The 12,312-nt window shown below is 40.1% G+C and overlaps 1 protein-coding gene across 1 annotated transcript in view; it reads left to right on the forward strand.

The window, feature by feature from the left end:
- ddx52 (DEAD (Asp-Glu-Ala-Asp) box polypeptide 52) overlaps positions 1-12,312 on the forward strand; it is a 36,411-nt gene that overhangs the window by 6,390 nt on the left and 17,709 nt on the right. Inside the window, exons 6-9 of the mRNA XM_060847888.1 lie at positions 642-753; positions 1,200-1,272; positions 4,450-4,653; positions 5,509-5,599. Coding sequence (XP_060703871.1) covers positions 642-753; positions 1,200-1,272; positions 4,450-4,653; positions 5,509-5,599 — 480 coding nt within the window. The remainder of the gene's footprint in view (positions 1-641; positions 754-1,199; positions 1,273-4,449; positions 4,654-5,508; positions 5,600-12,312) is intronic.

Here is a 12,312-nt window from a genome sequence, read left to right on the forward strand (position 1 = left end):
AACTTACTAACTACCTCTTATGCTCACATCCAAATCTTTTATGTAAATGACAAAAAGTTCGCAAAGGTGACATGAGCAACATTGAGCCTGTGCTGACATCAGGCTATGGTTTGAATAAATTGTGTTGATCTGACATATGCTTGTCTTAATGTAACAGAGCAGGAAAGCATTTGAGACACTGGCATTGATTTTTCTTAATGTTATCACTTGTATTCTTTTGACATTGTACTGTCTTCACAAATGTGCGAGTTCAAGTTCAGAAGTTGAGCATACTTAAGTCTGTCTATATTCCAGATAACCAGAACAGCATATTTTTAAATAAGTGTTTTTAAAAATTATTTAAATTTTAAAAAATTGTGCCTCCAACTTAAAATTCTCAACCTTGTGTTCATGCCCCTGCATAGCCTCATTTCTTCCTACTGTAACATTCTAAAAGCCTCTGAACTTGCCACATTCCACAGGTTCTGAACTTGTGCACTGCCCTGATTTCTATTGCTACGTTATTGGTGGTTGCACCTTTCAGTTATCTAGTCCCTGGTCTATGTAATATCTCTGGAGACCCCTCAGTTGCAGGAAGAACAAAATGAATGGTTCAAACTGACAAGTATCCTGACTGAGTCTGATTGTACCTCTATTGCCAGACTCATCGGGAGCTAGTAAAGCTCTCTGAAGGTATTGGATTCAGAATTCACATGATCAACAAAGCAGCTGAGGCTGCCAAAAAGTTTGGTCCCAAGACGTCAAATAAATTTGGTGAGTGATTTTGCACATTTCTATCTTTTTTTGAAAAAAAACATTAAATTTTAAATTACCTCAGAAGAAATTTGGCCTCAAGAATTGAGCTCTAGCCTCAGCCTTGACCTTTGGTCAGGTTTTTACTTAGTTGCTAGATGGGGGATTGTGTTTGCAGAGGACAACTTTTTCTTTTAAAATGTGCAGGCTTATCGAAACTGCCTTGATCGGATGGTGCTTATAACTGAAGAGGTCAACAGGTTAATGCGAGTTGTCCCCAACAAATAGGAAAAGAATGGTAGTGGACAACGACAGGAAAACGATAGCGATCCTGAAATATGTAGATTATTTTTGTGTAGCTGGAGCTGGCCTTGTTTCTAAGTGCCAGTAACAAGCACAAAAGGATTACTTTTCTCAAATACCTGACTTCAACAATATAATATGAAATGTTTTTCCTTTGTCTCCAGATATTTTGGTGACTACTCCAAATAGACTGATTTATTTGTTAAATCAGGATCCTCCCGCTCTGGACCTCAGCAGGTATTGATACATTTCTTTAAAAGTATGTTCTTTGGAAGCCACAGTTACAGAAGTACTTTGTTTATGCCTTTTGGATTCCTAAAGCTGATCATCTGGTGGAATATAATTGTATTTTATAACTGATGTTTAAATTCCTTGGATTGCACCTTGCTGTATATGGAAACTGTGAAATCTATTTTATGTATCATGCATCTGCTAGGGAAAATATTTTCAATTTTAATCTAATTTCTGTCAACAAAAGTTGACAAATTATGGTTAAACCATACAGTGCATAAGAGTCTGGATGTAATTGCCTGTCCATTGAGATGCTGATGTCACTGGCGATGGCAAGAGAAGTGTCACTTTAGGCATCAGTGACTCTTAATGAGAGGATGGAACCTAATTGTTAATTGTATCTGTCTCTGGTTATTATCTAGTGATGTTTCCTGCAAAATATTTTTTGATGCTGTGTGATGTGATTGGACTTGGCTGTGAATCTGTGATCGTGTGTTCTGTTGAGATTTGCATTCTACACTGTCCCTCGAGAGGCATGGATGGTAGCTTGATGTCTGCAGTACAATATCTATCTTTTTCAAGAGAACATAATGGGAAGAACACTTGCTGAACAAGTATGAAATCCGTGCCTGAAAAAGCAAAATATTGCTGATGTTGGAATTTGGAAATAAAAACAAAGCAAAATGCAGAGAGTATTTAACAGACTTGATAGCATCCACTGGTCGATTTTTCTACTTCCAGTAAACTCTTAACCTCCTGAAGCCATCCTTACGTTCAGTGAATAAACTTCGCAACAAAGCTGCTTTATGTCTAGAACCAGTTATTAGTTTAAGAAGAAAGACATTCTTCAACCAAGGGAGTCTTTAACCAAAATGATTGCTGTTAAGTCCAGTGAATTCAGAAATCCCAAAAATTACTTGTTACGATCCCGGCTGATCTTATTGGCCAAGTCACTTTCCAGTCAGGAACCTGGTTTGATGGATTATATTTTGATTAGTTTAGTTATTACCAAAGTTGATGCACACTTAAATATAAACGTGCAATGTTGCAATTTTGTTTTAACAATAAAACAGAAGTTTTAGAATTTAAAAGTAAAAATGGAATAAACCAAGCCATTTACTTACAATACAAATTCAAAGATTTTTCAGCACACATTACAAATATGCTCCTGCTAATCCCAAAACATTTCTTTCAATAGTGAGGAAACAACGCAGCTTTGTATGGTACTCAAAATACACCCTAGTACAGTACCCCAATCGCAACTCGTACAATGTTTTCACCAGCGTCCCCATATCTAACAGTCAGCAGACTTAAATTATGTGTCACTTCAACCTTCAAACTAGAACAGCAGGTAGCTTCTTCTCTGAGCTATTAATATATTTACTTAAATGTATTCCGCTTGAAGCAATGTCTTCAAGGTTTTACCCTAACACTTGTGGTCTGGGACTAGCACTAACTTTTAACTCTCTGGTAGCCTAGTTCAATTTATGTCTTTCCCTGCCCATAAGCACCAGCCTATAAGGTGCCACGGACTCCACCAGACGGCCCTACTTAAAGTAACAACTGAGATTAAAAGTATCCCCTTCTCAGCTATAGGTATTTTCTTCAAGCTTATTTACCATGTTGTGTTTCAAGATTTATGTAAACAAAAATTTATTACTGGTGCACAAAACTCATTCCTTCTAAATTCAGGCCTGAAAAACTGGTTTAACAGGAACCATCCTGGCTAAAGAAATACTTATAACACATTATTAACTGCTGGTTAAACAAATCAGAAACCCAAGTTTACAATAAATAATATTAAAACATGTTTATAAATCCCACATACTTGCATCACAATCAACCAATCAGCCATGCTTGAATGGCAGAGTGGACTCGATGGGCTGAATGGCCTTACTTCTACTCCTCTGACTTATGGTCTTAATCCAATGGTCATATGCGGAGGTACTTCATGTGGCTGTACCAGGCCTTCAGTGAAGGATTAGCAATTCTAGTGCAATGACTCTTCAATTTTATCAAGTAGCAGTGAGCAGTCTATTAACAGAAACTCTAATCAACATTTTGAAGGTTGCACTTTAATTTTTATAGAATTGTTGAATTTTAGCTGTACCCTTTTTCACTGTTCCTAGATAGTACTGTTGCAGTGAGTTACCAAAACAATTTAACTGAGGAAGTCAGTTATTTGAAATACCATATATACTCAAGTAATAGTCAATCTCATGTAAAAGTTGACCCCCTATTTTTAGCCAAATAATCTTGAATTTTGCATTTATCTCATGCAAAAGTCAAACCTAGTTATTCACAGATTGACTCAAACATTGATTTGTAGCGTGCAGGCAGTCACATCCCACTCTAGCTATCCAGCCTGCCGGTTGTTCTACTCTGCTACTGCTCTTCAGTCCGTTGGCTGTTGTGTTCCTCTCCGGGTTTTCAGAATTACTATACTTGTTTTTTTTCCATTTTAGAGATCAATTGGGCGTCTGCTAATGATACTATGTGAATTTTGATGGGCATGAATTTCAGCCCTTCGAAAATAGTATTGATGTAATAGTCGACCCCATAAATTTTTAACCTTTAAAGTAGTTGAAAAATTTGACTATTACTCAAATATATATGGTAATATTATTGCAGAAGTGAAGTTGAGCACTGTTCCACAACTGATATTGCAAGGTTGATGTTTAGAAAGAGCTGTATTTATTTCAATTTAAGTGGATATATAGGGTATCGCGTTATGCACTGTGAATATTATCGAGCCAAATGCTAAGAATCTAGAACACCACACATCTGAATTGAATTGAGTTTATTGTCACGTGTACCGAGACATAGTGAAAAGCTTTGTCTTGCGAGCAATACAAGCAGATCAGAGTTAAATAGCATAGCTAAATAAATGATAGGTAAACAGCGGCAAAAACAAAAACACAGTTACAGGCAAATGTTAAGAGTTTGGGAATCCATTCAGTATTCTAATATCTAATCTTATTTCTGGATCAAACAAATTAATGAGTCTCTTATATCTTGACTTGAGAATTAAATCTTTGAAAAGTGCAAGAATACCCCCCAAATTAAGATCAAATGGATCGAAACAATATTTGGAATGTGCTAGTATCCAATAGCATTGTATGCTGTACTATGACAAACTCCAGAAGTATTGATTTTTAATTTTCTTATTTAATTCAATTTCAGGGTGGAGTGGCTGGTTGTTGATGAATCTGATAAGTTATTTGAAGATGGCAAATCTGGATTCCGAGATCAGCTCGCCGCTATCTTCTTGGCATGTACATCTCACAGTGTCCGGCGAGCCATGTTTAGTGCCACATTTGCATTTGATGTTGAGCAGTGGTGCAAACTGAACTTGGACAACGTGATATCTGTGTCGATTGGTACAAGGTGAGACAAAAATAACATCAAGACTAATCTTGAAAATGAACCTAATTTTACTGTGGCGTAGTGCAAAAAACCTTTCAATATTTGTACACTTTTATATAAATGTATTTGGTTCACTTTTCTATAAATGCTAAATTGTAATTACTTATAGTTCGGTGGCAAATTTTCAAGGCACTTTATGCATGGATATGTCTAAATATTAGGCTGATGAGTAGAGAAGATGGATGTCAATAAATAAATGACTACAGCAGATTTTGTACATGTTCACGCATTGAATTTGTATTATTCCATCATTATATCCTTGTGTAGAATTTTAAAATGATGCACAAAAATTATAGTTCCATTTTGAGAAATTACCTCAGCTGCTGTAAGAAATTATAAATCTCTTGTATAGGACGAGATCAGGGACTTTGCAAATGATTTGTCTGTCTGATTTTTTTTTTCTCTGGAGGCCCACTCAGGGACCTGTTCAGTATCATTGTCTGGTACTGAGTAACCCCAGTCACCATGGTGGCTGTTGAAACCTCCCGCATAGCTGGTTGGGTAAGGCGGTAATGGCAGAGCTTGCTGTTCCCAGCTGGTATTGTGAAAATTATATCACAGAATACGGAGGATCTGTGATAAAAGACGTATCTATGAATAATACTGATCTAATGTCTCTTGTACACTACAATTAGAACATAATTGGTGCTAATGTGCAAATTAAATTATATGCATACGGTGAAAATCTTGCATGTATTAGACTTGCGTCAAACATTGTCTTTTGTTTGAGCTGCCTGTGTTGGTATTAAATGTCTTCCATTATTAGCAATGGATGGCTTACTGTGGTTCAAAATATATTATTTTATTTTCTTGTAGGAATACCGCTGTGGAGACAGTGGAGCAAGAGTTACTTTTTGTGGGTACGGAAACTGGAAAACTAGTAGCGATGAGAGATCTGGTTAAAAAGGTACAAAATGAGTTACGTATTAGATGCATTAGACCAGCGCTATTTAATTTGACTGTTCAAAGTCTGTTTAAAATAGCTTTAAAGTGGAAAATATTCCAGGAGGATCCCTTGTCAAGCCAGACCCACTTGAATGACTTGTGGTGGAACGTAAGCTGTTGTTTACTTGAGCAGAGTCTGCTTCCTTTAAAAGTTGAGCTGTTGCTGATGGTGAACTTTTGGGCAAATAGTCCTGATTTGAAAATGCTCAGTTGCTCCTAATTGGGGCTAACTGTCAAGTAATCTGAGAGGCTTCCAAGTGTATATACACTTTTTTTCCTCAGCATCCCTCTGTGACACCAGCCTATAATATCTAATAGGAGAAAGTGAGGACTGCAGATGCTGGAGATCAGAGCTGAAAATGTGTTGCTGGAAAAGCGCAGCAGGTCAGGCAGCATCCAAAGAGCAGGAGAATTGGCGTTTCGGGCATGAGCCCTTCTTCAAGAATCATGCCCGAAACACCGATTCTCCTGCTCTTTGGATGCTGCCTGACCTGCTGCACTTTTCCAGCAACACATTTTCAGCTATAATATACAGTACTACTGCCTTTAAAATATCTGATAAATGATTATCTATTTAGCTGTGTATGTTGTTATTTAGGAAATGGAAATCTCTAGAGTCGAGCGAGAAGCATCTAATTTCCTGGGTTTATTTTTTAAAGTGTTTAGTTTGTAAAGTGGACAACCTCCACAATATCAGTCTCAACATTGGGCAGTCCTCTGGTTTTATGCCAATAGGACATGCTCTGTGAATTGTACAACTTGATATAGAGTGTCTATCAGCAATGAACTGACACATCTCTTTTTGGATTTCTTTCCACACAACATTTTATTGACATCATTTGCCTATAAGAGACCCAAAACAAAACCAAAAAAAGCAGATGGCTTTGACATACAATGCCACTCCTTTTGTGCTAAAATGCAGCTGTGCCACATATGTCTGATCTGATGTTGCCAATGGGGCTGCGCTGTCATCCTCCATGTCCTGAGATATAATTTTCAAAATACCAGCTGGGAACAGCAAGCTCTGCCATTACTGCCTTACCCAACCAGCTATGCAGGAGGTTTCAACAGCCACGATGTACAGCACGAAAAGGGCCCTTTGGCCCATTACAGCTGTGCCAGTCAAAAAGCACCATCTAACTATTCTAATCCAGAGCAACAGGGAACATTTCTTTTTAAGCCACATGAAGTTGGAAGTACTTACCTGACTTATGCTGGATCAGTTCCCTGGATGGTAAATTATTCAATCAGTGGTACTTTCCCTCATTATCTGTCTATTTCATCCCCAAGTTTCTGTCTGCAACCTCCAAGGTATGTCCATTTTTCTTCTGGTAACCTCCTTCATATTTTTATGGCACTGAGCAAAATTCAGCTGTAAATGGCAAATACCAAAATACATTCCAATTTTTGTTAATGTCTCTTCCCGTCCTGCATTCACAAATTCTCAAGCCAGGTGTAGCAGATCAATAAGTGTCTGTGTCATGCTGCCATCCTTGGGTTTACTGTTAACCTGGGAAAGTATGCAAGTCTGTATCTTGTCTAGTAAACTTATTATGCAAGCTGGGTGGTGGAGTGCCCTGCTCCATCACAAAGAAGAAAGCTACATGGCCCTAGTCAGACAACAGTTGGAATATTGTTATATTTGGAGCCAGTGTTTAAAGAAATACGTAATGGCATTGGGAGGCAGTCGAGAGAAGATTCACTAGGTTGGTACTAGGTGTGGAGTGACTGTCCTGGTGAGGAAAGGTTGACTTATTGGAAATATAAAGAATGAGAGGTGACCTTTCTGAAACAAACAAGACTCTAGGGTCTTGACCAGATTGAAGTGGGAACATTGTATCACTTTGTGCAAGAGTCTAGGACCAGAAGGCATAATCTCAGAATAAGTGGTTGTACATTTAAGACAGATAGAGATGGAGGAATTTCTTCTGAGGGTAATGAATCCATGGATTGTTTTACTATTGAGACTGAGATCAACAGGTTTTCAGTCAATAAGGGAGCGAGAAAAGTGGAGTTGAGGACTTTCGGATCAGCCATGAACGGCGAAACAAACTCAAAAGGCTAAATAGCCGACTTAGAACATAGAACAGTACAGCACAGTGCAGGCCCTTCTGCCTTCTATGTTGTGCTGACCTTTTATCCTACTCTAAGATCAAACTAACCTACTTACTGTATGTTTTAATATCATCCATGTGTCTATGCAAAATGTCCTTAATGTACCTGACTCTGCTACCACAGCTGGCAGTGCATTCCAAGCACCCACCACTCTGTGTAAAGAACCGACCTCTGACATCTCCCCTAAACTTTCCTCCAGTCATCTTAAAAGGATGATCCCTTGTGATAGCCAGAGATTTGTTCCCAGGGTGGAAATGGCTATCTACTTTATCTATGCTTCATCATCTTGTTCATCTCTATCGAAAAGCCCTAGCTTCCTCAAATTTTCTTAAGAAACGCCCCCCAGTCCAGGCAGCATCCTGGCAAATCTCCTCTGCACCCTCTCTAAAGCTTCCTCATCCTTGACGACCACAACTGAACACATTATTCCAAGTGTGGTCTCATCGGGGCTTTCGAGAGCTCAGCATAACCTCGTGGCTCTTAAACTCAATTACCCTGCTAATGAAAGCCAACACACCATACGCTTTCTCAACAACTCTATCAACTTGGGTGGCAACTTCGAGGGATCTATGGACATTGACCCCAAGACCCCTCTGTTCCTCCATACTACCAAGAATCCTGCCGTTAACCCTGTAGTCTGCATTCAAATTTGAACCTCCAAAATGAATCCCTTCACATTTTTCTGGTTTGAACTCTTATCTGCCACTTCTTAGCCCAACTCTGCATCTTGACAATGTCCCGTTGCAACCTACAACAGCTCTCCACACTATCCACAACTCCACCAATCTTGGTGTCATCAGCAAACTTACTAACCCACCCTTCCACTTCCAAGTCATTTGTAAAAATCACGGAGCAGAGGTCTCAGAACAAAACCCTGTGGAATACAACTAGTCACCGAGCTCCAGGCTGAATACTCTTCATCAACTATCATGCTCTGTCTTCTATCGACCAGCCAATTTTGTATCCAGACAGCCAAATTTCACTGAATCTCATGTTTCCTTACTTTCTGAGTGAGCCTACCATGGGGAACCTTATCAAATGCCTTCTAAAATCCATGAGCACCACATCCACTGGTCTATCTTCAGTGTGTTTTGTCACATAAAGAATTCAGTAAGGCTTGTGATATATGACCTGCCCCCCTCAAAGCCATGGCGACTATCTAATCATGCTATGCTTCACCAAATAATCATTAAACCTTTTTCTCAGGATCCTTTCCAATAATTTGCCCACCACAGATGTAAGACTGACTGATCTGTAATTTCCAGGGTTATCCCGATTTTCCTTTCTTGAACAAGAGAATAATATTTGCTATCTGACGCTACTTCACTGGACAGTGATGATGCAAAAATCATCAAAGGCGCAACAATCTTCTCTTGCTTCCTGCTAACCTTAAGTATATCCCATCTGGCCCAGGGGACTTATCTATCCTCATGTTTTTCAAAATTTTCAGCACCTCCTTAACATCAACCTGTTCAAGCATATCAGCCTGTTTCATGCTGTCCTCACAAACAACAAGGTCCCTCTCACTAGTGAATATTGAAGCAAAGTATTCATTAAAGACCCTGCCCAAATCCACCTCCAAATCCCAGGTGCAAGTTCTCCCCACAATCCCTGATTGGTCCTACCCTAACTCTGGCTGGCCTCTTGTTCCTCACATAAGTGTAGAACGCCTTGGGGTTTTCCTTAATCCTACCCTCCAAGGCTTTTCATGCCCCATTCTTCAGTTCCTTCCTGGCTACCTTGTACTCTGTACAGCCTTGTCCAATCCTTGTTTCCTCAACCTTAAGTGTCCTCCTTCCTCTTGACGAGATGTTCCACGTCACTTGTCATCCAAGGTTCCCTTACTCTACCATCCCTTCCTTGCCTGAATGGGACAAACCTATCTGGCAAGTGCTCCCTAAACAATCTCAATTGTCATGCGTTTCCCTGAGAATATCTATTCCCAATTTATGCTCCTCAGTTCCTGCCTAATAGCATTGTAATTCCACCCCAGCCTCCATTTAAATAGTTCCCCATAAAGCCTGCTCCTATCCCTCACCATGTCTATAGTGATCACAACTCCTTGACCTTTACTATCACCAAAATGCTGTCCTACCAAAGGTTCTGACACCTGACCTGGTTCGTTGTCAAGCACCAAATTCAATATGGGCCTTCCCTCTAGTTGGCCTATCTACATATTGATTCAGGAATCCTTCCTGGACACACCTGACAAAGTCTGCTTCATCCCAACTATTTGCACTAAGGAGGTTCCAATCAGTATTAGAGAAGTTTAAGTCACCTGTGACAACAACAACAACCCTGTTACTTCTGCACCTTTCCAAATCTGTCTCCTAATCTGCTCCTCATGTCTCTGTTGTGTCTTGGGGGGGGTCTATAGAAAACTCCCAGTAAAGTGATTACTCCTTTCCTGTTTCTGACTTCCACTCATAATGCCTTAGTGGGCGAGCCCTCCTTGATGACTTCCTTTTCTGCAGCTGTGATACTATTCTGATTAGCAGTTCTCCTCCCCCCACCTCTTTTACCTCCCTCCCTCCCTATTCCTTTTGAAACATTTTAAACCGCAGAACATCCAACAATTCCTGCCCCTGTGATGTCCAAGTCTCCATAATGACCACATCATCATAGCTCCAAGTACTGATCCATGCTCTATGTTCATCACCCTTGTTCCTGACTATTCTTGCGTTAAGAGACCCATCAATCCATCACACTGACTGCAACTTTGCTCTATTAACTGTCTAATCTTCTTCACAGACACATCTGCCTGTCACCAGCTACCCAACCACTCATCTGTAGCTCGGGTTCCCATCCCCCAGCCAAACTAGTTAAACTCTCCTGAAAAGTCTAGTAAAACTCCTGCCCAGGTTATTGGTAACCCTCCGGTTCAGGTGCAACCCTTCCTCCTTGTACAAGTCCCACCTTTCCTAGAAGGTATCCCAATGATCCCACATCTGAAGTCCTCCTTGCTGCACCAATTCTACAGCCACGTGTTCAGCTACACTCACTCTGTTCCACCTGTGGCACCAGTAGCAATCCTGAGATTACTCCACTGCTCATCCTGCCTTTTAGTTTCCAACCTAACTCCCTATATTCATTTTTCGGGTCCTCATCCCTTCGCCTAGCGATGTCATTGTCATTGTCATTGGTACCAATGTGTACCACAACTTCTGACTGACCACTCTCCCCCCTGAAGAATCGTGTAGATTTGATCCAACACATCCCTGACTCTGGCACCAGGGAGCTAACATAGCATTCGGAAGTCTCATTCGCTACCACATAATCTTCTGTGTTCCTCTAACCATTGAATTTACTATCACTATCGCTCTCCTATTCTTCCCCCCCCCCCCCCCTTCCCTTCTGAGTGCCAAAGACCTAGCTGCTGTGCCTTTCCCTGGTAGGCCACAGGGAATCCCTGCTCTGACTGCCTATGCCTATTCCTATTCCGTTTCCCTCGCCTGACGGACATGCAGCTAACTTTTTATGCTGGTAACTTGGGTGTGACTACAGCCCTATAAACCCCCTCAGCCTCCTGAATGATCCCAAGTTCATCCAGCTCCAGTTCCCTAACGCAGTCTGTGAGGAGCTGGAGTTGGGTGCACTTATCTCTGGTGATCCGCTCCTGCTCAGCCTTCGCTCTGATGATTAACGCAAGTATTTAATATTCAAATTTACCTTCCCAGCAGGCCCCTTGCCCGTGCTCTCTCGACTTCCACTGCTGAAATGGAGACTTCTGCTCCTATATCTTCTGGTCTTCAGACCTTTCACTGACTGATCTGAAATAATAGTGTGTTCTCAAAAACTGTGGTGCTGGAAAAGCACAGCAGGTCAGGCAACACTAGAGGAGCAGGAGAGATGTCATTTTGGGCATAAGCCCTTCATCAGGAATGTTGAAGCAATAGTGTGTTGCATAGTATTAGGTATTTGATTCAAAATGACTCTTGGTGCAAGCCTAAGCTTGTAACAAGGAAAAACCAGTTGATTTGAATATTTAGTCCAAAGTCTCTAGGTATCATGATTTGTATGGACGTAACATGTGGCATTATGGGAGATGGGTATCATTTGAGCATTCTTTTGATTGTAGGAATAGTTTGAGATTGTTGTAGTAGCATGACTTATTTTACTTGCATCTGTTATAATATGTTTAATAAATGAATATCCATTTTTCAAAATTCTTTTTCAAAAAGTCACAAAATTCTTTCAGATTTGTGAGGAATTTATTTTTAATTCATAGTTCAGCACAAACGCCACTTTCCATTTTTTCCTCTGAACCTTTTCCCTGTCAAGTAGCCAATATCCCGCTGGCTTAAGAAGCATTTTTTTGTTTCTTAATATCAAGCTGTTCAGACATGGTATGGCACTTATCAGGGCAGGTGGGATTTGAAGCTGGACCTTAAGACCCAGATGTAATGACACGATTATTGCATCATAAGAATCCTGAAAAAACCTTTTTTTTTGTAATTTTAGCAACTTGTTACCAAATCACCTGAATAACTACTTGTCAAGTGACAAATAACAAACATTGTCCAGAGGGGCAGAATCAAGGAATCGACTCCATTTTACTTT

This window comes from Hemiscyllium ocellatum, chromosome 31, assembly GCF_020745735.1.
Source record: "Hemiscyllium ocellatum isolate sHemOce1 chromosome 31, sHemOce1.pat.X.cur, whole genome shotgun sequence".
Classification (NCBI taxonomy): Eukaryota; Metazoa; Chordata; class Chondrichthyes; order Orectolobiformes; family Hemiscylliidae; genus Hemiscyllium; species Hemiscyllium ocellatum.